Here is a 25,803-nt window from a genome sequence, read left to right as displayed (position 1 = left end):
TAAATCCAGTGGGTATTTTATACTTATGGTCCATCTCATTTTGGACTCCCACATTTCAAGGGTTCAACAGCCAGATGTGGCTCATGGCTGCCATTTTGGACAGCACAGGTTTGGACGTTAAGATCCCACTCCTACACATGTACGCATGACTTTCCTCCCATAAAAGGCATCAGCCCTAAGCTGGAGCCACACTAGTGGTCCAGCAGCCTAGTCCATAGGTTTAAGTGAGCTTGTAAAGGTGTTTGTCAACCACAACCAGCCACTGGAGCCACATTCAACTCTCTCCCCTTCTGAAGGCTCCGTAATGCCTCACTTTCCCAATTAATGGCTTTAGGGTTGAGATGCCTGCTGAAGAACAAGCATTTTTTTTTTTCAGGTTCTACGGTGCTACCAGCACTGACCACTGGAGTAATTTTCTGTCTTTTGCATTAGTAATTTTCTAACTTTTTCTCAGCTAAATCAACCAGTTGTTTTGGAGTTGTATGGGCACTCGGTGCCGCCTTTCTCTGGTTCAGGTGTTCTGGTGATAGATCCACAACCCTGAGTGGAAAATGATTTTGGTTTCTGCGGACCAATCTCTTAAAGAGATGATTAACTATAATACAGCTATTTGGGGATTAAAAATAACTTTTTTAAATGAACATTTGAGCTCCCAAAATATTTTACTCATTGGTAATGATGCCTCAAAGCTTTCTTCAGCTGACTTTTATATCTTGCTTAGAGGAGAGTCAATTGACTCATAATCTATCACTTAGGGAGCTTCAGGGAATTTGCAACCTATAATATGGAAACGGTATCCTCGGGAAATCATATTCTAGTGCCAACAACCAAAATAATCCAGGTCAGCACCGACCAACAGAACTTTCTGCAATGATGGAACTGCTTCATATCTGGGACGTCCAGTTATGGTAGCCACGAGCTTTATGTGGCTAGTGAGCACTTGAAATGTGGCTAGTGCAAACAAGGAACTGAATTTTAAATTTTAGTTTAATTAATTAAGTTTTATATTTAAACCACTACATGTGGCTAGGGCCTACTGTACTGAACAGTGCAGGTCTTCAAAAACTCAAATCTAGTTGGCAAACTTGGTTCAAGACACAAGTGAGAAATGACATGGACCCTAGATGCTGTCACCCTGCAGAAAGCTTACTCTTTAGCATTGCCTGTGGGAGTGACAAATGAGTCTCGCAAATTTCCTTTCAGTTTTCATATCAGGCTGATATGGAAACTGTTGGGGCCTCAAGAACATCTACTCTTCACGTTTACAGCCTGGTCGATGTCCTCTGGGACTTGAGGAGTGGTTTCTTGTCATCAGGAAAGAACAGGCTGGGTACAAGTCATCAGTTCTTCAGGGCATATGGGTTGCTTTCTAGTTTGGCCCAAGATCTCAGGCAACTGAGGAAGGCTCAGGAAGGCAACCCAGGTAATACTAGGTAAATTTTACCCATTCCACGTGACCCAACTCCACAAAAGCACCTTCCTACCTGGGACCTCCTTCTGGGCTATAATACATGGAAATTATGACCACAGCAGCCAAGACCAAAGGGTCTTCTGCAAATCTGGCTTAGAGAGCAGAAGTATAACTGTATGTTGAAGCAAATCACAGATAAACGAAGGCTGTGGAACAGTCCCGGGTATATTTGGCTGTGTTCCTACACCTAGAAAGCACTCTATGGCCTGAGGATTCATTCTACCTTAAGACAATACAGAATCTTGGGGATCTGGCACACTCAGCAGCCCCAGACAACAAGTAAAACAAAAAAAATTTTGTTTCTTTGGAAACGTCTAAAATTTAAAACTTTATTTTCATTTTCAAACTATTCATTTTCTGGCTGTTGAAAAATCAATTTGAGTTTGAAAACTTTTTTTTAAAAGAAAGTATACATACCTCCTAGAAAAACAACTATTAGAACTATTACCAACAGTGGTACTGCAAGAAGCACATATCTGTGCCTTGAATGATCTGTAACAAAAGGCAAGAAATAGAATTAGCTGAATTGATCAAAACAGAGATACAGTCAATCCTTCTTATTTGTAGACTCAGTATTTGCAATTTACCTACTTGCTGAAATTTATTTGTAGTCCCCAAATCAACACTCCCAGCACTTTCGAGGTCTCGCGGACATGCGCAGCAGAATGTGAAAAATTTGAGTTGCCCGAGGCCCACGTCCCCAGCTGAGGCCAGACAAGGCAATGCTCTGCCCTCTTGTTTGGTTCTCATACTATGAACAAGTGTCCTATTTAGCGCCATGTTTTCTCATTTCAGTGCTTTTTGTTGGCTATTTCACTGTTTAAATGGCCCCCAAGGATAGTGCTGAAGTGCCGTCTAGTGTTCCTCAGCACAAGAAGGCTGCAATGTGCCTTGAGGAGAAAACACCTGTGTTAGATGAGCTTTATTTGGGCATGAGTTACAGTGCTGTTGACCATGCATTCAATGTTAATGAATCAACATATTTGTACATATATATACACTAGATAAGGTGTCTTTAAATAGAAACACACATAAAACAAGGTTATGTATTGATATTTTGCCAAAAATGTTGTGACCAGAGGCTGGCAGGAACCTAACCTTATATTTCCCCTGGGAGCTATATAGTTCAGAATTCGTTAATTCCTTGTTTACAGTGACTTTATAGAACACAACTACCGTGTATGAAGAGAACAGATGGTATTTCTAAATAAACTTATATGCACAGGGTTGATACATATCAGGCCCAGTGTTATTTCCTGAAAGAAGCAAATATTCCACTACAAGTTTTGCTTTTGGCACTGCCAGTGGAAGCATAACTTGGCCTCGTGTGTTCGGTAGGGCAATGCAGCAGTGGAGCATAACAAGCCTTAACAATGCTCATCACCCAGCAGCCAGACACTGCTAAGCGAGGTGCCTGCAGTCTCGCTGAAGCATTACGACAGCGTCAGGTGAGTGCTTCACACCCTGTGCTTCAGTCTCCTCCTGGGGTTAACCGTAAATGGGACTGAGAAATATGACTGACTCATAGGGCAGGTTGAGCATTAATTGAGTCAATACGCTTAAAAAAACAGCTATTAGCTACTAGCATTGACCTACAGAGTGGATGCTCTTGGTAACTCTGCTAGTCCTTTGACCCTGCAATTCCATTTCTAAGAAGTTAACTTACAGAAACCATCGGTGATCTGCCCCTCTCCTCCCTCTAAAAATTGCACAAAGATATTTCCTGCAGCCTTATTTACAACATCAAAAAGGTAAAACAGGTGCCGGCCTGTGGCGTGGTGGTTGAGTTCCTGCGCTCTACTTTGGTGGCCTGGGGTTCTCAGGTTCAGATCCTGGGTGTGGACCTACACACCACTCATCAAGACACGCTGTGGTGGTGTCCCATATACAGAATAGAGAAAGATTGGTACACATGTTAGCTCAGGGCCAATCTTCACCCCCCAAAAAACTAAAACAACCCAAGTGTCCTCAACAGAAAAGTATAGTACGTTCATGAGGTGGTCTCTATCCAGTTACTAAAAATCCAAAGGCAGATTACTTAAGGATATGGTGAAATGACCACAATGCACTGCTAAGGTGGGTCGAGGGGTCACTAACAGCAAGTACAACACAGATAAAAGCGCAGGAAGAGGACAGGAGGGGAGGGGAGAAAGAAAATGAATGAGAATATGAACACATACCCTTTCCTCTTATTAGGAACACAAGTGGGTTAGAACAAATAGGCAGGAATTCTTGGTTTGATTTGAAAGGCCCCTGACCAGAAACTGCTAGTTGCCCCCGCCCCCCCCCACATCCATTCTCCCCTCTTTAGTAAGAGACTTGATATTTTCAGCTGGGCATACTGCCACTCACTAAAAGCTTAATTTCTCAGCCTTTCTTGCCGCCAGGTTTGACCATGTGAAAAGTGTTGGGCAATGAGAGGCAGGAAGGGTCATGTGGTACTTCTCAGAAGTCTCCCTGAAAGGGTAAGGCGCACTGTTCTGCCCTTTGTAGACCCTGCCACCTGAACCAGCAGGGAGCCGCAGGAGCGGATGGCACCTGGGCTCTGACAGCTTCGTAAAGCAGCAATGTGCCCAGGGCCGCCCACCTCCAATTTTTTTTTTTTTAATGTAAAAGAAGTAATCTACATTTTTAAGCCACTGATACTTTTAAAAAAATTTTAAACAGCTGAATCTAATGCTACATGATAGAGTCTCTTCCAAAAACCTTTATCCCATGGGATGATGCCAGATGCTGTCATTATTTTGGGACAGCAGATTTTTAGGGGACCTGACAACAACAATTCAAGTGCTTAATTCTGTTCTTCCTTCTTGACCTGCCCATTTGTTGACAGTTGCTCACTCCCTCTTCACTTGGCTTCTGAGAAACCACATTCTGGAGTTTTATTCCTATCTCCCTAGTGGTCTTTTTCAGTCTCCTTTGCTGGATCCTCTTCCTCTTGACAGCATCTAAATGCTGGAGTCCCCACAACTCAGTTCCAGGACACCTCTCTCCAACATCTACTCTCTCTAGGTGATCTCATCTAGTCCCATGGCTGTAAATGCCTATTATGCTGTGATTATGCCCAAATTTATACCTCCAGCCCTAACTACTCACTAGAGACCTAGACTCATAAATCAAAGTGCCTTACTTGATGTCCCCATTTGAAATATAACAGGTATCTCAACATGTCCCAAACCAAACTTCGTGTTTCCTCCACATACCTGCTGTCCCCCTGCTTGCCAGTCTCCATAAATAGGAACACCATTCATCCAGGTGCTTGGGGCAGAAATCTAGAAGTCATTTGGATACTTCTTATTAGACATCCTGATTGCCCATCCAAACCATTAGAAAATCCTCTTGGTTCTATTTTCAAAACGTATCCTAACCTGAACCACTTCTCCCAACCTCCACTGCTATCACTCTGGTCCAAGACACCATACTCTCCCACTTAGACCAAGAGTTTCCAAATTCAGAGCATATACCCCAGGGAGTACATAAGATGATCAATTGGGGCAAAAAAAAAAAAAAAACACCAGAATCTCCATGATATTTACTATTTATATCATTCTTTAAATTTTTTCAATTTTGTATATGTTTCAAAATGGTACAAGTTACATTCATTTAGTGGTACACTATTGTCCCCAATATCCAATCTCTCCTTTATCCTTTAGCAACAGAACCCCTGTGTTTTAAATGGGCATGTGGCCAGCCAGCCAAAGATGACATTTCCCAGTCTCCCTCAGCTGGGTGTTGCTGTGAACTCAGCCTGGCCAAGGGGGTGTGAATGGAAGGGGCGCAAGCTATGCTGGGGTGCCCTTTAAAGGGAGGGTCCGTGCTCTATCCTCCTTCTCCTCTGCTTTCCCACTGGCTATGAAGCAGGCAGAGACGTAGACTCTTGTCTGCTTGACTCCAGAGAATCCAGGTTTTAAGCCATAAATATTTCAGTATATATTTCCAAAAGACAAGGATTATTTGTAAAAGATAACCACGCTATTATGATACCTAAAAAACTGTTTAATATAATCAAATAGGCAGTCACTGTTTAAATTTCTCCTATTTTTTACTTTTTTCTGTTTGAATCAGGATCAAATAAAGTCCATATATTGCAATTAATTGAGATGTCTTTAAATCTCTTTAACCTCTAAGTTCCCCCATCACCTCTTTTTCTTCCCCTTATAATTTATTGCTTGAAGAAACCTGCTTCTGTAGAATTCCCCACAGTCTGTACTATCACTTAACGTGGTATGGTTTTCACCAGCCACTTCCTGTGAATCAGTCAAAATTTTTTCTTAATTTGATTTATTTGGAGACATGTAAAGAGTCAGGATGGTGTCACAGGAAAAAAACTCTGGAATTCAGAAGACCTAAATTTTAATTCTATCTCCATTACTTAAGTGACCTTGGGGAAATTACTCTAGCTGGTTGAATCTGTTCCTCACCCTTAAAAAGTAAATAATCCTAGTCCAGCCAGGCGACAACAGTGGTGGAGAGGAGCAAACTAGACAGTTATTCAGAAGAGTTTCCCAAAGAAAAGCAGGCTGGTCAACGTGAGTTGCTTCACTGAAAAAGCACTAGAAAGGCTGGATAAAAAACCAACGCTTGAAAAAGTAAGATCGCGTATTTAACTGTCACACCTTCACGGATTTATATCCCTTATGACACATGCAACTCCAAAGAAAAGTATTCAAAAATCATCACAGAAAAGAAGACACCTTAGACTTCTATTGTTGAAAAGAACCCTTAAGGTCATTAAGTTCAGGCCCCAGATTTGCAGAAAAGAAAAAGGTTTTCCAACATTTGGTTAGTGGAGACCAAGGACGGGACCCCAGAGGTATGTCTCAAACATCAACACTACTCCAGGACTTAAACAACCAAGGAACTATCGAGCAATGTCTCTCCAATGTTGAAAATCTACAATGTGATGTGAACTATCAATTTAGGGGAAAACGTCAAAGAAAGATGGACCATAATTATTTAATTTAAAAAAAGGTTGTTTTCAAATTTATAACACTCATTTCATGTCAACAAGAGGGATGTTATCTTGATGCTCTTTTCTCACGGTATCTACAGAGAAGAGCATCTTCCTTGGGCATTCGATTCTAATGGAAAAGGTTAAACAAAAACTGTGCAAGGACAAAAATGCTTGAAAATCTCTTAAAATATTTCATATAATTCTATAGAAGATCTTATTTAGACATTATCGCCAAGTATTTTGCCTCTTGGAACACCTGCAGCTTTTCAAGATTTCACCCTGCTTGTTCCTTCTGTACATGGTCATCTTCTTTCTCCTTGTCGGTTGTGTTTGCTGCACACACACCAAAGCCAAAAGCACACTGGTTTTGTTTGTGGCTATCCCCACTGGAAAGCAACTATCCACTAGCACACTATATGCCTTGGGTTTATACAACACCCAATAAGTGGAATTAATAAAGGAATGTTTGCTCCAAGCATAAAAATTGTCATTAACTTTGCAGCTGGTTTTTGGCAATTGTGTGACTTGTGCAAATGGTGCCACTTTGAGTGACACCTCTATGGGTTTGGTCTTTTCTATGTCTTTAGGGACCAAATCCATCAGTTATGAATCAGAACTCATTCTGCACTTTTTCTGGAAATATTTGTTTTCTTTACCCAAGAAGTCACTCTGCTTTGTCTTAAAATAACCTTAATGGCTTTATGTCATCATGTGAAAAGTTTCAGAAAGTACAATATACAGGAGACCTAGGCAGAGCAGTTCACCAATCAAATAAAATTCAAGTTTTTTATATTCATTATATTTACTAATTGCCCTTTTCTGTTTCAGTTGCTTGTTCAGAAAAAAGTTTATTCACAGAATCATGTCACCCCAGCCCAAAGAGACTCATATTCTCCATTTGCCTTGGAATCCTGTTCACTATTTACAATTATATTATTGTGAATTACAGTATTTACTATTTCTATCTCTTCTTTTATGTTTTTGTGAACCACTTTCAAATCACTGATCCTTTTGTTTGCAAATTGGGAGTATAATGTAAAAATAGATAATAAAAATTGTAAATTACAAATGTACATGATAATACTCAAACAATATAAGAAGACCACAGATGAGATGGACTGTCATGCTATTAATCGAGTGCTAGCCCAGACAAATGTTTTGAATGCACATTCGTGTACCACACGTACAGCCTTTAAGAACACAATGGTTATTAAGAGTATTATGAGGCAGTATGATGAACAATTAAGAGCACGGACCCTGGGGCCAAACGGCGTGATTTCAAAACCAGGCTCTGCCACTTACTAGCTGTTGACCTTGGGCGAACAACTTAAATTCCTTGTGTCTTGTTTTCTCTCCATAAAATAAGGAAAATTACTAGTATCCAATTCATTGAGTTGTGAGGATTGAATTAATTAACACGTGTTAGAATGGTGCTTGACACAGAAAGTGCTAAAAAATGTTAGTTTTACAAACACACGGACAAAGAGAACTGTTTAGTGTTTACCAGGGGGAAGCGGGCTGGGGGGCGGGCACAAAGGCTGAAGGGGCACACCTATATGGTGACTGACAAATAATAATGTACAACTGAAATTTTACAAAGTTATAAATTATCACAACCTCAATAAAAAAAATGTTAGTTTTGTATCTATCATGGAAGTGTGTGAAAATTGTAACCGTTTTACATTTCAAATTTGTGAAATGTATGTTAGCCACTATATCTGCGGTTTGAAACCCACAAACCACCACTGATCAGTGGAACCCACTTGTATGCAGCATCTCTGCCATAACACATTTATTTACTCACCAGCTGGGACACAGGTTCTCAAAACAAGTGATGATGTACTATTCAGTAATGCGTTGCTAATAGTGCACTGTATTTCCTGTGAGAGATCATTTTCCTTTTTAACATGCAATATTGATGATTCTAAGCCATCCTCACACCCTGCTAAAGGGCAATACCACGAGTACGTTATAAGGTCTCTATGGCTGCTGTAAACTTCAGGGATCCCGCATTGGACTATAACAGTTTCATTAATCAATGTACAGTTTAGTGTCGGAGATGGAAGAGGCTCTGGAAAAAAAAAAGTAATAATTAGTACAGAAAAGAGTAATATTTAGACTCATCATCTGCACATTTATGAAGAGCTCCCAACTTCCTTAAGAGTTTGAAAAGACGAGCAGACTAACTCTTTGAGCACCAACAGGAGAGAATTCTCTCTCTGAGTCAGATTTACCTACTCAAATTCAGAACACATACAGGCCTCAAATCCCTTATCCTCATTCCAAAAGCCAAAAGATTTTACAAGAGATGGTAGCAAAGTCATTTAGCTGCAAATCCGGATCTGAACTGACATGAGGATTTCTCGTTTTTATTTTTCTCACTCCAAATATTCACTATTGTGTTTTACTAAAAACAGTCACGTGCTTGAGTATAGGGCACTCCCCATAACTAAGTGGGGTGCTTCTTAACACACACAGAAGAAAGAGTTTATATTACCTTTCTAAAATCCGAAAAATGTTTAACTTCAAAACATCAGACTCAAAGGGTTTTGCAAAAGGTACTGTGGAGCTGTACTGTGGGCTGGCCCTGCTAGTAGGTAAAGCAGGGTGTGGCATGTGTCACAGACCTGCCAGTCTAGAGGCCTCACTCCCAGCTTTCCTCTAGGAAGTGCCTCCTGCTGGCTAAGGCAGCCTGGACTTGCAAGGCTGGGTTAAGACACCCACACATCACCTTACACCGTTCTTGCCCTCTAAGACCTCAATGTAACTAGTTTGTCCCATTAGTCACATGTTTATCTGTTAATTCATATGCCTTCTTGCATCTGTACTTTTCCCCAACAACTAATCATAACAGAATTAAGAAAACATGTAAAAATACATTGAATATACAAAAATGGCCATGGCAGCATTCAGATAATAGAATTTCAGTATGTTATAAACATCTGCTAAAAAGTGAATAACAGTTCATTGAGATGATGGAATACTATGCTGTCACTTAAAACAATCTTCTCTAAGACAAAGGAATGCTTTAACTCCAATTAATAATCTAAAAAATGAAAGCATTTATCTTTCGCCCTATCTTCTCCTCCTGAATTCTTTCTCACTCAGCTAAATGCCTCACCCAGCCTGCCTTGTTAGAGGCCTGAGTCACATGTGACTTCCCTTTCTACTTGGGGCTTCCTCCGTTTTTAGGTTTAATCTAGCTCACATAAGTCATTACATGCTGCCTTAAAGTTTTTCTTTAGTTAAAAGAACTTTTAATCTTTTTTTTTAAGCAGTGGAAGCCTCTCTCCAATGAAATCTTAAGCAGCAGACCAATATCCTTCAAAAGGACCCGAAGTTGCTGCAGTTGACTTAACATTGGAGAGCCCGGAGCCCTCTTCCCGCAGCTTCCTCGGCCCATCCTGCCCACCGCACCCCCACAGCAGCCACTCAGGCACTTCCAAGGAGCCCCATGTGTCTCCAGAACAGCTGAGAAATGGAAATAACTGCTCTAGGTAATGCGTGCAACTGGGCTGGACCCTTCTCAGGGGCAGGACATCGAACTTTCTGCTTCCTTGGAAATGTTCCGTAGAAGCATTTCTCAAATATCAATGTGTATAAAAGTCACCTAGGGTGTGTGTTAAAAATACAGATTCCTCGTCCCACCGCCCCAGGTGACTTTGACGTGGGTGCTGCAAGTGTTCTGCTACAGGCTTCAGTTTATTGACCTAGTTCAGCCAATGTCTACTACTCCATCAAACACCTTCTAAACTGAACAGAGGGGCAGCACGAGTCCCCTCCAACTGTGTGTCTCTGGAGGTTAGAGACGATGGACCAGTCACCTCTTCACCACAGCATCTGACATAACACAAGGCACACAGCCGGCCCCTCAATGACGACAGATGTTGGACAGGTGGAGGAAAGGATGGATAGATGGATAAATTCAGGGAGACAGTCTTCAGGTTACTCTCTCCACTCTATAAAACATAAATTCTTTAATCAGCTCCCCTCCAAAAAGGAATGCTACGGTGGTTAAGAATGTGGACTCAGGGGCCTGACTGCCTGGGTTCATATCCCAGCTCTATCACTAGGAGCCACTTCACCTTGGACGAGTTACTTAATCCCCCTGTGCACAGGTTTCCTCTCCCGTACAATAAGGAGACAAAGAGTACCTACCCTACAGAACTGTGATGAGGATGAAATGAGTTGATACAGATAATAATTAATACATGAATTAACATGCAGTGCCTGGCATAGCTTAAGTGTTTAACAAATGCTAGCTGTAATAGAGCACAAGGCTAGGAAGCCAAGGCTCCCAGGAGGGTGTGAGATAGGACACGAGTCACTGACCAGGACTTGGAAGGTATGAGCTTTAGGCTTGGCTTGCTGTGTGACCTTGGACCACAGTTCTCATAGGAGCTAGTAGACTTTTAAGAAATCATCCAGCCCAGGCCTCTTGTTCTACATTACTAAATCTGTCTCAATTTTATCTGTAAAAGGGAAAATAATGCTTTATAAGGTCATTGCAAAGGTCAGGTGGAATATGAAAATAATTTGAGGGGAAACACATGGCAATGCAAGTATCATCGTCTCTATTGTTAGGGCCCTAACCACATGGAAGCTCTTTCTGGAGGACTTCTTACACCACTGTGGCCAGACAGCAAACCTGAGTCTCAAAGTAGGCAAGCCTTCCTGCAGCGCCTGAGTCAGAGCCTCTACGCCTCACATCTTTCCATCTGGAATCTTCCATTTTCTCTCCCTGCCCCTGGGACTTAGTATGGCTATATCTAACAATTATTAATTACATCTGTACCTTAAGCAGCATTAACTGGCAAGAAACATGCCTACCTCGTCTCTAAGATAGCTTAGTCAATTTATAAATAATGAACTGAGCTCACTACTCTATAAAGAAATGAGATTTCTTATCCGTGTCTGATGACATTTGTATATTTCCATTAACTTTAATAAAAAGTCACATACCAGTCCAGAATATTTAAGGATAGAGCAGTTAATTCTACTTACATGAAGCTTACCATCTTCAAAGCAACAAAGATTCTATGGGGATTGGAAAGAACTAACAAACATTAATGGCGGAAATTTTAAGGGGACTTTGGGGAAGGGAGGAAAGCCATATCTCAACTTAACACACAGAAGGAAGTGGATGCCCCAAATGTAGGAGATGCCAGGAAATCCCCTTGTCTAAATAACCTTTCCGAAAGTCTTCCGTTAGGTCTGGTGTCTCCGGAAGATTACCAAACCACTTAGACAAGTCTTAACATTCCCTCAAAGAAGTATGACTTCCTCATTTCTAGAAAAAAAAAGTATGACCAATTGTTTTTGTTATTCAGGTGTGAAACCTTGAGTCATCTTACTTATTTTAACAACCAAAATCTAAATCTTGTTGACTCTTTCTTGCAAGTATATTTTGATTCTTTCCTTCCCAACATTTACTAACAACACGTCTGGCTATGTGGAGGATTACAGTAGCTTCTAACCTGGCATCTCCTGTCATCCATCAGAAATACTATCTAATTAATCTTCCAAAAACATATTTCACCAAGTCACTTCCCTGCTCCAGCATTGGATACAGCAGCTCTCCACTGCCATGGCTAAAATCCAGACTCCTAAACCAGGACTTGAAGTCCCACATTTAAACCTGCCAGTATCACCACCTCCAGATAGAAACTCACCTCCCTGTACTATGCTCCTCTGCAGGCCTCCACGAAGCTTCCTGAGAGCTAACCAGTTGATCTGACTACCAAAATCAAGTACCTTTGTTGAGTCACCATAGAATTTTATGAATTAAATTATTTTTTAAACATTTCATCAAGTATAAAAAGAGAAACCTATTCAAATGTTTTTTTGTTTTTGAGAAAGATTAGACCTGAGCTAACATCTGCCACCAATCCTCCTCTTTTTGCTGAGGGAGACCGACCCTGAGCTAACATCTGTGCCCATCTTCCTCTACTTTATATGTGGGACGCTTGTCACAGGATGGCTTGACAAGCAGTGCATAGGTCCACACTGGGGATCTGAACCGGCGAACCCCAGGCCACTGAAGCAGAAAGTGCAAACTTAACCACTGTGCAACTGGGCCAGGCCCCATATTCAAATGTTTGGAACTCAGTTTTACAAACTCTATAAAAGGGCTCTTAAAATGTATCCCATTGCTATCTTAAATTCTGGATCAACCTTTTTGTTTGCTTGCCCTATCAACTGCCAGATCCCCAATGACCAGGTTTTAAAGATTCTGCTGCTTCAAAGGGATCTATTGGCTCTTCTAATAGGATGGCTGGACACCTTAACAAGCGTCACTTGTCTAACCGGAGCTCAACATCTTCCAGACAAACCAGCCACCCAGTCTGAGAGCCCCTGTTTCTGTCAATTGTACCACCCACCTCCCAGTCGCCCAGTTGGATGGCTTTCATTGATGCAGCAAGTACTTATTGAGTGCCTGTTACCTATTCAAGTCCTTTGCTGAGCTCTGGGACTACCATGGTGAACAAGAAAGAAATTCTCTCTTCCTCCCAATGTCTCTAGTGGACCAGGCAGGTGAACTGGTAAGTAACGGCTTTTGTCCAACACTTATCATCCAGCTAGTCATCACATCCCATTCCACTGAGACCACCTCAAACAGGACTTGAGGAGCGCAGACCTGAACTGCTAGATTGGACTTGCTGCCTCTTCTCCATCCCCTGGAAAACATCTTACATGCTTTGCTGCCAGTGGAGTCCTCCTAAAACAGCCTTGGTCATAAAGTAGGCCTAGATCTCCACCCACTTCTGGGATAGAACAAGTGAACCTAAGACTCAGCAGAGGGGAGACATGGACAGACCCAGCTGTGAATGCTGGTAGGGAGTGCAGAAAAGGCAGCTCTGAGGCAAGGGCGGTACTAGGACGTCTAAGAACAGCAAGGGGAGGTCATGTGGGCCAGATCTCACACAGCCTTGCAGGCCACTGCAAAGATTTCAGCTTTAACTCCAAGTTAGATGGGGCCACTAGAAAGTTCTAACCAGATTAGTGTCATGATCTGACTTATGTTTCAAGAAGATCACTAAGGTTTCTTAAAAATAAACTGTAGGGGGCAAGGGTGGAAGCTGGGACACCAATTCAAATGCTACTGCAATCCTCCAGACAAGGATGAAGCAGCCCTGGATCACCACCAGCAGTGGTGAGAGGTGGTCAGATTCTCGCTATATTTTGAAGGTAGAACCAATGAAATTTCCTGGTGGAGTGTACATGGTGTTCAAGAGAAAGAGAAGTGTCACAAGATGACATCAAGGTTTTAGCCTGAGCAACTGAAAGGATGGAGCTGCCATTAACCAAGAGGGCAAAGATTTGGGGAGGAACAGGTTGAAGGGAAAGATCATGACCTCCCATTTGGAAACGTGATCCTTGAGAGGCGAGTTAGATGGCCGAGTGGAAATATTGAGTAGGCAGTCAGACACACGCATAGGGAGCTCAGTGAGCATCTGGGCCAGAGCTTTCAATCTGTGCATTATCAGCATCAAGATGATATTTAAGCCCTCACACAGGATGAACTCACCACCTGGGTATGAATGTAGGCAGAGAAGGGAAGTGGCCTGAGACTTAAGTCTTGAGATCCCCTGTGTTTAAGAGGTTGGGAAGATGAGGGAACAGCAAAGGAAACTGAGAAGGAACAGTGAGTGAGTCACAGGAAACCTATTCACAGGAAACCAGGGTGGAGTCCTGGTGCCCAGTGAAGGCAGTGTTTCAAAGAGGAAGGAATGATCAGCCAGTGTCAGAAGCTGCTGAGTGGTGGAGAAAGATGTGGATGGAGAATGGACCACTGGATTTATCAAGGAGGTCAAGAGGCATTTGGGTGCATTAGTGGGGATGAAAGCCTGTTCAGAGTGGGTTGAAAGTAAACAGGAGAAAAGAGGTTATAAAGAGCGAATATAGGCAATTTCTTCAAGGAGATTTTCTATAAACTGAAGACAGTGGGCGGTAGCTAGAGCAGTAGAAGGGCCATGAGAGGGCTTTCAATGACGGTAAAAATAACCACATATTTGTGCGCTGACGGGAATGAGCTGTCGGCTCGTGGGGGAAACTACTGTAAGGAGAGAGTGGGTGGAATTAGTGATATCCCTGAGTGCAGTGGGAGCAGGTGGAACCAGGGCACGAGTGGAGGGTGTGGCCACAGGTAAGAACTGAGAAGTTCAGAATGGGAACTTCCGAATGGGAACTGGACAGAACGTGGTACACAGGCTCAGGTACAGGTAGGCAGGCAGGCTAGTGGGGAGAGCTTGTAGAAATTCTCTCCTGATTGTGCCTTTTCCTCAGTGGAACAAGAAGTAAAGGCTTCAGCTGAGTAGTGGGTCTGGAGAAGGAGGTATCTGAGGTTTGAGGGGAGGAAAGATAACTGCCCGGAGACTGCATGAGTGAGGACACTAGGAACACATCGGATTTAGTTGAGGTATGTGGTCAGAAATTTAAAGTGTGGGGCTGTGTGGGGTGATGTGTTTTTCCGCAGCTACAAGTGTGTGAGCACAGCATAGGCAGACCACTGGACTGAACGTGGTTGCACTGGCCACATGACATGACCAAGCAAGGAAGGAGCCAGGAAGCTGAGTGTTCTGCAACAGAGTGAGCCCAGAGAGTGACCATGGCACTTGGGCTGCATACGGAGGGCAGGGAGGACATCAGGTGGGTGAAGGACTGTCAGAGTCATATGGCAGAGGAAGTGAGCTTCAAATAGAGGAGGTGGGACACCTGACACTGAGATAATGTAGGGATTAGAATCACTGGTCATGACAAGTTCTAGGGCATGTCCATGGGGAGAGGTAAGGTGGAGTGGAGGCCAAGATCATTGCAGCAAGGGAGCTCAAGGACTGAGAAGTCAGGATATTAGAAAGAACTTTCATTTATCTACCCAATCAAGAATTACCACAGCAGGAACATCAGAAACAGTGAAAATGAACCAGGCACTGAAATGATCACAAAACACTGGGGTGCACCCCTGGCCTAGAGATGACTACAACAAGAAAGGGGCTTTAGAGATGAGGTCAGGAAAATAACTTGGATGCATCAATGAGAAGCACGGAGGAACCTGTATCCTATCTCTAGTTCCAGTTTAAAATGATACAGGAGAAAATAAAATCCGCCTCCTGGGTGGGCTGCAGGAGGAAGCAGGAACTCTAAATCAGAGAATACCATCTATCAGTGGAGTTCTGAGTTTATTGCTGCCACTATATCCCTTTCCAGAACATTCCTAGTGAGACAAGTGATGCTGCTGGCAGCAACTCTGCCCAGTTGATGCTATTCTCCCCACCTTAGTCACATCTTCTCCTCACCCAGAGAATGACGAGGGAACTCTAAGTGGCTCTGGCTACCAGAAAGAGAGGAAAGCCCTGACAACATGTGATATCTAATTATTTTATTCCTCATAAACCAGTAATTTGTATTAGTCTTTTAAAATATTAGGACATGGGGCTGGCCTGGTAGCACAGTGGTCAAGTTTGTGTGCTCCAATTCGGCGGCCTGGAGTTCGCCGGTTTGGAGCCCCAGCAAGGCTCTATGCACGGCTTGGCAAGCCACACTGTGGCAGGCATCCCACATATAAAGTAGAGGAAGATGGGCACAATTGTTAGCTCAGGGCCAATCTTCCTCAGCAAAAAGAGGAGGACTGGTGGCAGATGTCAGCTCAGTGCTAATCTTCCTAAAAAAAAAATAAAAATAAAATAGTAGGACATTTACCATTTTAAACAAACCAATTTATGGAATACTCACCAAACACTGTGAGAGAGAATTTGATGCTATCTTTAATGCTTGTGGATTCAAATTCATACTCATCTTCATCTGAGGATGATAAATTGAAGATGGTGAGGTCACCCGTCACAATGTTTAAAAGAATTCTCTCTCTAAAAGGTGGGTAAACGCTTTCATCAAGGTTTTCTTCCTTTTCTACAACTTTATCCTTTCCTTTTTTCCACAGAATGTCTTTAATGGGTGTAGAGCTTGCTGTAAGGAAAGTTACACTCTTGTTCACAACTCCAAACACTGATTGGGCTGATGACAGCTGCTCACAGCTGATGACATCTAGGAGGGAAAACAAATTGGTTAGGAAAAACAAGATGACTTTATTGAAAATAGAAAACCATCTTCCAAGATGCTCTTTGGAAAAAAAGTTAAATTTCATAGTAAAAATTATTCACCAGCTACTTTTTGTGCTAAGCTAATACACTGCTGACAGAAAGTACTGGAAGTACAACATGCTTGACCATGTGGAGTTTACTCTTTAATGGGGAATTAGGACCCACATAAACCCAAGAATGGGATTCAACACTTATGGAGCACCCACTACGTGCCAGGTACTGTGGGCAATGCTTGGAATACGGCAGCAAATAAGACAGGACGGTACTGCTCCAGGCCCTGAAGAAGTCTACTTTGTGGAGAAGACAGTGAGCAGGCAAGGAGGGCCACCAAGTCAAGGGCCTTCTCCAGGAAGTCATGTTGAAACTGACACGGGACAGCAAATCACTGAAGGATGAGAGGAGCCAGCCAGCTGAGGGGTGAGTAAGAAGGGGGAGGAGAGGTGACATACAGACAGAAGCAGCAGCACCTCTGAAGGCAGGCCTTGAGTCAAGGAGCCTGGAGTATTTGAGGAAATAAAAGCAGTTCCAAAGGGCTAGAATGAAGAGAGCAAGGGAGTGACAGGTAAGGAATGAGGCTGGAGAGGCTGGCAGGGGCCAGATCCCAGTGTATGTGAGTCGGGGGCTGGGGTGTGTCATGTAAGATATGCTAAGGGTTTGGAACTTATCCTAATGGCAAGAGAAAACTATAGGAAGGTATTAAACAAAAGACTGGCAGGACATAAGTTTCAGCAGGCTGACCCTGTATGTGGGCAAGCATGGAGGCAGAGAAACCAGAATAGAGGCCAGGGATGTAGCAATGAGAGTGATGGACCAGGAGACTAGACCAGGGTGTTGGCAGTAGGGGTGGACAAGTGGACAGATGCAAGAGACATTTGAGAGGGAAATCAACAGGATTTAGTGACTGGGTGTGGGGGATGAGGGAGAGAGGAGAGTTGATGGCGACCGTCAAGCCTCTTTCTTGACTGACTGAGGTACCATTAATTGAGATCAGAAACAATGATGGCGAAGCAAGTGAGGGGTATGATGGAGATTAAGGAGTCAGGGACTGGATACAGTGGCGAGCTGGAGCTGGCTCAAATCATCTCTCACGAGCCAACTGTTGGCATCTCTGCCCAACTCCATTCAGTGAAGTCTGGTTGATAGCTTGAAATCCACTATGGTGGCAGTATTTACAGCAAAAAAACTGACTAATGCTTCTAATCAGAGCCTCCCACCTCCTCCACATCAATCCGGTTGTTAAACATTTACTACCACCACTAGATGGAATTTTCTTGATACCGCCAAATGGGTTTAAATACATCTTGCTCCAGACTTGACTTTCATGTTAAGAGAGAAGATCAGCTCTTAAGGGAAAGACATTAAAGATAAATTTGACTGAAGTTTTTGCCTAGTAGCAATCAGAGTAATTGAAAGAGCACAGGAAAAATCAGGAACATTAAATAGACCAATTGTAGGCAATTGTGTTCAGCAATTTCAGTAAGAAGCAAATATCCCCCATTTATCTATCTGCAAGGATTTTTAGAATCCACCTCCCTTAATTAAGAGAGACTGCCCTCAAAAATACATCAACATCCTTCTGCTGCTTTGCTGATCATGCACTCTCTCTTCTACTCGACCAGAGCACGTGGGAAGGCAGATGACAAGCAACAGGATTTGAGGGGTCCACACATGATAGTGGAGATTCAAAATGTCTTGTAAATGAATAAATGAATGAACGAATGAGAGTGGATAGGGTGGTGGAGGAATACAAGAGGTATGAGGTGCACTGCCACACCTGGCTGTGTACAGATGGCTTCTGTCTTTCCTAGGGATGTTTCAGAGGCAATGTTTCCTGGGCTTGAGAACAGGAAGAAGAAAGAAGTCAGGAATGGAGCTAGCAGTGGAGAGAAGAATGGGTGGAGAAATGGAGAGACCAGCTCAGAAAAAAATCACAGTAATTTTGAGCTGGAAGAAACTCTAAAAATTGTTTAGTCAAATTACCCCCATTTCACAGGTAAAGTGACAACACACCAAGAAAAATGAAAGAAAATGTTACTGAAGGCCTACTCTCTGCCAGTTATGTATTCACATACCCTTGTGTCCCCTTTTAGCCCCCTTCACATTCGTGTGTAGTAGGGTTGCTGACTCCATTGCACAGATAAGGAAACAGGCTCTGAGAGGCGTATCAATTGCTCAATGTCACTCAGCAAGTTTATGGCAGCAGAGGGACCAGAACACAGATTTTCTGGATCTTTATTCAGCTCCTGTTTCACAACAGCATGGTACTGTCATCAAGGCATTCCAGAAATATTCATTGGGCATCTCCACTATGCGGGACCCCCGAGAACAAGACAGACACAGTCCCTGCCCTCTTACTGCTTACTTCCTTTTAGGGAAGTCAGACTTTTTACAAATAATTAGACAAACATCCAATTGCAACTGTGATAAGTGCCACCGGATAGAAGCATAGGGTGTCACTAAGAGGACCTACTTAAGGGAACCAACAAAGGGTTAGGGAAGGCTCCCTGAGTTCTGAAGACTGAGCAGCAGTGAGCTCTGCAAGCAGAGTGTGGCAGGTCCACGTTCAGACAATGACTCCCGAGGTAGGAGAGTGATGACATGAGACGAGAGGTGTGAGCAGGTAGCCCATGACAGGGTCCTTCTCAGTCTTTGCTGGCTCCCCACAGCCTGCACATGAAGGACACTCCACAAAAAAAATTTGTTGACTGAATTAACTAAACTGATTTAAATACAACATAAATGTAGTCCAAAAGGCAGGCCCTCCTGATAGAACCACAAAATTTGACAGTCACACCAAACCCTGAGCTTTGCAAGACCTCAGATTGTTGGGAACCCAGTTGAAGAATCGATTCGTCAAGGACAGGTGGAGACATTTAACTGGCACTGAAGAATAACGGGCCTGGGACCCCTCATATGCAGTTAAAACAGACTCGTTTCCTCCCCACTGCCTGCCTCCAGCACCAAAGCACAGCTGGAGAGTCTGCTGGACTCCCCATCCCCATCCCACTGCTGTTCCTTTTGAGATGTTCTCCTTTGTCTCCTGCCTCCCGTTCAAGTTTAACTAGGTCTCACCTACTTAGACAGACTCAGTCCTACTAAGTGGTGGGGGCTTCAGGGCACTGCACCAGATACACTTGCACCCACTCAGGATGTCAGCCCCTAACCAAAGTTCACAGCCTGTCTGAGGTTTGAGGAGAGGCAACTTGTTCACTGATGTCATTTCTTAGAGACAAGCCAGCCACTCTTCTGGGATTGGGAGGGAAGGGTTTTTGAGTTTTTTCTTAGAAATTAACAATGTGATTTTTTTCCTTTTCCCCAAAGCCCCAGCACATAGTCGCATATCCTAGTTGTAAGTCATTCTAGTTCTTCTATGTGGGACGCTGCCATGGCATGGCTTGATGAGCAGTGTGTAGGTCCACACCCAGGATCCGAACTGGAGAACCCTGGGCCGCCAAAGCAGAGCATGAATTTAACCACTGGGCCAAGGGGCTGGCCCCTGAACCACAATGTGATTTTAAAATACTTCTTTCTCTCTCTAAAATATTTTTAAGTTCCATATAGCCTGCAGGTTTTAGCAGTTAAGTGAAAGATTCATTTGATGAAAAGAAAAAAATCCCCTAAAAGTTTCAGTACCCAAATATATAAACCTTGGTATTTCCCCCATATGAACGACATTCTAATGGTGATTTGGTTCAAGCCTCGAGAGCAGCGTCCTGAGGCATTTTTGCACCCAAGTGAACAGCTAGGTTTCTCCTCTCTACGGGGGCTTGTGACTCCCATCTTGCTCCTCACACTTCTCTCCTGCATCACAGCACCTGCAGTGACACCTACCTGAGAGTCTGGGAGTCCAAGTCTGGAAGCAAAGCCTCTATCGACACACACACATTTACAGTCCAGAGGAGCAGCCACGCTCCTAAAATGTCTGGGCCCGTGCTGATATCAGATAATCTGTCCTATCAAGGCCATAAATATGCTCGTATTAGTCAGCACTCACGTCCCAGTTTTGGGGGCGGAAGTCTGCTCCCCAGGTATGCAGACAATGAAGAAGACAGTCTTCTTTACTCAAGAAGGTGTAGTGTAAGGAGTTTCTTTCACCTACCTCTTCAGAAATCCATGCAAATGAGCCCTAGGCCAGCTCAGCCTCAATAATAATATCTAACGGCAGCAGCAGCAGCGTTTCCTATTTTGAAGTTTACATGAGCCAAGCACGTGTTCTAGGGCTAGATACATACATATGTATATTCATTCATTTCATCCTCAGCGTTTCCTATTTTGAAGTTTACATGAGCCAAGCACGTGTTCTAGGGCTAGATACATACATATGTATATTCATTCATTTCATCCTCAACTTGGCTCTGTGAGGTAGCCTTATTCTTCACATATCCATTCATCAAAGATCTATGGAGTCCCTCCGATGTCCCTGGCACTGTAATAAGCTGTCAGGAAACAGCAGTACACAAAACAGAGACAAACGCCAGCCAGCCCTCTTAGAGTTTACGTTACACCCAGGGAGGAACACAATAGATGGAAGAGAATGTTATCTTCTGTGCTGGGTGGTGTTAAGTGCTATTGAGAAGAATGAAGCAGAGTATGGGGGAGGAGGACTCACCAGGAGGGGATTGCTACTCTATGTGAGGTGGTCATAGTTGTCATGGGAGCAGAGCCTGGAAAAAGTGAGGGACTGAGCTTGAGAATATGGGGAAGAGCATTCTAGAGAGTGAGAACCGCCAGGTTACAGATGAGGACACTGAGGCTCAGAGAGGTTCAGAAGCTGACCGAGGTCACTCAGCTGATCCAGGACAAGCTGGTGTCCAGACACAGGCAGCCAGCTCCAGCCCTGCACTGTTAGCCACAACGTGAGGAGATGCCTCAGTCTTTCCTTGTCGATTCTACCCTCACCCAGGCCCAGTTTGCGATTTCTGATCCCATGAGTGCTGAAGGCAGAAATCTCCAGATCTCAGCGATACCACCACTGCTTCCCCGTCTCCATCTATTTCAGACTGAAACTGCAGCCACCTGACTCCCAACAGGCAGTAAACTCCCTGGTTCCCAGGCCCAGAAATTCCCCAGAACTAGCCTCACACATGCTCTCATGTCAAGCTACTCCTTGCCCCCTGGATGAGCTCATTCAGAATTAAGATGCTGGTTCTCTAAATCAACTTCCTTTTGCGCTTTCCTGTTTCCTGTCATGCTAAAATACTCTCCTTTTCATTCCTTGTTCTTGTACTTAAAGTCCTTCTCCCTTTCTAAGTTGTTTCCCTCCCAACCTGAACAGCACAATCCAGTAGCCACTAGCCACACGTGAGCTCATGAAATGTGGTTGGTCCGAAATGTGTGAGATGTGTGGTGAGAGTAAAATACATACCAGACTTTGAAGATTTAGAATGAAAAAGGGAACATAAAAATCTCTCATTGATTTTTTTTTATATCAACTACAGGTTGAAACGAAAATATTGTGGGTATATTAGGTTAAATAAAATACATTATTAAAATTAATTTCACCTGTTTAGTGAAATATCACCTGTTTAGTGTTTAATGTTATATTTCTCTTGGACAGCACTATTCTCTGTCCTTTCAAGAAACCCACCTCCCATCACACTCAAAAGCCATATTTGCCTTTGACTGTTCTTGTCTTAGACAGGATATATCCGAGACCTACAGCACGCTTTGGGGAATAAGGTTCTTAAGAGAGCTATTTAAGACTGTGAGTCTTTTTAAAAATCTATTCTCCAAAGTCTGATTCAAGGTATTTCAATACACTATCGATCATTTCATGAAAAATTTCTTTATAACCCCTGTTACTTTTCAGGTATTCAGTTCATTGTTGAGAAACTCTATTATAACTAATTTATGATGACATATAGCCTTATTAGTTTCTTAGTAAACTGAGTATCTTATTATTTTCTGAATGGGTATATTAAATTCCATTTTTTTCTAGCTTTTAACTGTTACATGGGAAAAAAATTCAAGAAACTACAGACCAGTGAGCCTGATGGACATTCAGACACTAATCTCAACAGACATTTTGGGGAACACTATGAAAAGGAAGTGAAGGTCACTAGGACCCAAAATGGATTCTTTTCCTGAGAACAAGTCTATCAAGGTAATTGGGTTCCCTCAGATGGATAATTGGTTCAAGGTTACAAAGGATAGAACTTTGAACTAATGGCTCCCAATTGGGGGCAAGAGGCAGACATAACTTTATTTCAGTGACTCTGGGCAAAAGGCCCGCTCATTTCCACTGGTTTCATTTTGAGCCTCACAGCTGTCAGGCTAAAAGGTCATCAGCATAGGCACCAGCAGCATTGAGAAGGGTACGGCCAAAGGGCACAAGGGAAAGGAATAAAAAAAGGAAAGAGGCCACAGGAGAGGATCCCGTGCTGGTACAGTGGCTGAAAGACTTTCCTTTGAGGCTGGTGGAGGGCGCTGACAGTCAGCTCCAAAGAGAACCGGCTGAAATGCTCTCAGCACTTTTCTGGGGAGGGACTCTATCTCTTATCTAAAGGTGACTATCTAACCAACACATTTCATATTCAAACCTCGACTTGTGTAAGCGAACAGAAAATGTGTCATCCTGGTTTCACTTTCAGTCTCAAGAAAGGAGGTATGATTTGCGATTGCAGAATGCAAGAGTCTGCGTCCTCAAGTAAAAGCTTCAAGAAGCCTTCTGCATTCGAGAAGAAGCAACATGAAAAGAAATCAAAAGTCGGAAAACTCATGCAAATAAGGGCTGATGCACGCAGGCTAACTTTCTGTTTTTAAACAGAGAAATCAATATCTACCCTCCAAGCCTGTATTTATCAAAGGAATGTTAGAGTGAGAAAGAGGGCAATAAATCAAACTCGTAGATCTAGTTCCAAAAAAGTGGTTTCTAAGACTCTTTCAAAATTTCAAAGATGCTTATCAAAATTAAACCAAAAACATAGTGACAAATGCAATGTGTGAAACTTCATTAGATCCTATTTTTTTAAAAAAATAGACATTCTTGTGACAACTGGGGAAATCTGAAGGGTTAGGTGATGTTATGAGAATCCTGCTAATTTTCATAAATATTATAATATTATTGGGATTATGCAGAAGTATTTAGGAGTGAAGTGTGGGTATATAGTGAGTGTATAACTATGGCAAAATGTCAATAAATAAATATGTAAATAAACTCCCATTCTGAATTCTATGGCCCCAATTTTCCCTCCCGCCTATTGTAGATTATGATACTGAATACAATTTTAGGTGATTGGCAATTGTGCTGTCCTATACAATTCCACATGCCTTAGCAAAATTATATGGGACAATGTCTACACCTCACATATAAGAGACCACCCATGGCTCCACCAATCTTCAGAGTCACTTCTCTAACCTCAGGCTCAGAATGCATGCACTTTGAGTCAAATGGACTTGGCTTCTAGCCCACTCTGCCACTTATTTGCTGTTTGAACTTGGACAAGGTGCTTAACCTAAGCTTTGTTTTCGGCTTTAACAGTTCCTACCTAATAAAACTGGTATTGACAATTAAATGAAAACAAAAATCTAAAATAGCACAGGGCCTGGCACAGAGCATGTGCTTGATTCATGGCAGCTATTATTATTTACACCCCATTATGATACTGGGTCTAGTTTTCCAGTAGGAATATACAACACTAATTGACTTGGAATATCTTTCTTAAATAAAAACACAGATCTCTGCATCTTAATTGCAGCAAAGCATATGAACAAGTCTCATGTAATAACGTGAGATAACATAATAATTAAAAATGGTGAAATGCTTTATCACCTAATGTCCAGATTTAGCAATCTGTACTGGTAAAAACATTAAAACAAGACAATGAAAGGAATTTTTTAAGAAGCTGGATACGAGTTGGTTCCTACGTACAAGGAACTAAACCGTAGTTGAGGAGACAGTTGGCAAGATGAAGGGTCTACTAAAGGTCAACAGCAGCACAATAAGGCAGGCTCTGCTACAAAGAGCTAACTAATGCCACAGTTCCTTTTTTTGAGCTTGCTACTTGCCCAGCACCACCTGGGTCCTGAGCACATGTTATCCCACTGAAGCAACCCAGAGCCCAATCCTGCCGGCTCCACCTTCAAAACACAGCGCACATCTCCCATTTCTCACCTCCTCCCCTTCTTACCTAGTCATTTCTCACCCGCATTGCTCCTGCAGCCTCCTAACTGGTGTCCCTGCTTCTCCTTTGTCCCCTCTACAGACATGCTCCATCCAGCAGCCAAAATAATTCATGTAAACACTCAAGCTGTCATAATTTCCCTCCTGTTCTAAGCTCTCCAAAACTTCCCATTTCACTGGAAATGAAAAAGTCTGTTGTTTAACGGGCCCACAAAACTTTCTCTCTCGGCTCCAGCCCTGACTCCTTTTACAACATCATTTCTCCTGGAATTTCCTTGAATGCGTGACGCCTATCTCAAGGCTTTTGATGCCATCCTCTCTGCCTGGAGTACCACTCCCTCAGACAGTCACCTGGGCTGCTCCCTCACGTTCTTAAGTCTACACTCAATGGTCACACTTTTAAAGAGACCGCCCCTGACCACTATATAAAATACTAACCACCAGAGGGAGGCTGAATGAAATATCATTCCTTCATCCCATGGAGTACCATAGAGCTCTAAAAAAGAATGAGGATGATCTCTATGACTCATATGAATGATTTTCCAGACGGTTAATTGACAAAAGCAAGGTACAAAAGAATTACATAATGTTACCTGTTGTTTAACAAAGGGAGTTAGAAAAAACATAGTATCTGTTTATATATACAAAAAGAAACAAGAAAGATAAAACAGAAACAAATTACATCTTATGGGGGGAGGAGGGAAGGAATAGGATTTCTCTGAGCATATTTTTTATATAGTTTTGATTTGAACCATGTTAATATTTTACACATTTAAAAATTAAATCGAGGGGGAAAACCCCTAAAATTGAATAGAAACAGAAACAAATTAATGCAATAAATATCAAATTGCAAACCACACAGGAGAAAAAAATTAATCCGAGTAACTTTAGAATACAGTATTCTATGCATAGTCAGTGGGATATATGGAAGAATAAAAAGAACTGCAAAGAAATCTTGAACTATATTTAGTGAAGGTTGTGCTTGGTCGTGGTACTGGTATAGCAATTATGAAACTATTTTGTGTTTAATGTCCATTAGGAAAATACGCTGGTGCTAATAAGAACAGAGCTCTCACTGTGGAGAAGGGAGCTACAAATACGGAATGAAGGAAGGGGACGAAGAACCAGGTTGTTGGGTTAGCCTTAGTGATAACAAGAT

The 25,803-nt window shown here is 42.6% G+C and overlaps 1 protein-coding gene across 2 annotated transcripts in view; it reads right to left on the bottom strand.

The window, feature by feature from the left end:
• The window catches only part of CD58 (CD58 molecule), a 40,952-nt gene that overhangs the window by 11,222 nt on the left and 3,927 nt on the right, over positions 1–25,803 (bottom strand). The window contains exons 2-5 of one of the 2 annotated variants that reach the window (XM_023641350.2): positions 16,158–16,466; positions 8,230–8,496; positions 4,675–4,743; positions 1,889–1,963 (exon numbers count right to left, since the gene is read on the bottom strand). In XM_023641350.2, coding sequence (XP_023497118.1) covers positions 1,889–1,963; positions 4,675–4,743; positions 8,230–8,496; positions 16,158–16,466 — 720 coding nt within the window. The remainder of the gene's footprint in view (positions 1–1,888; positions 1,964–4,674; positions 4,744–8,229; positions 8,497–16,157; positions 16,467–25,803) is intronic. The other variant, XM_023641351.2, reaches the window with a different exon arrangement.

This window comes from Equus caballus, chromosome 5 (assembly GCF_041296265.1).
Source record: "Equus caballus isolate H_3958 breed thoroughbred chromosome 5, TB-T2T, whole genome shotgun sequence".
Classification (NCBI taxonomy): domain Eukaryota; kingdom Metazoa; phylum Chordata; class Mammalia; order Perissodactyla; family Equidae; genus Equus; species Equus caballus.
The sequence above is the reverse complement of the archived record's forward strand: the minus strand, read 5'-3'. Positions and strand labels throughout refer to the sequence as shown.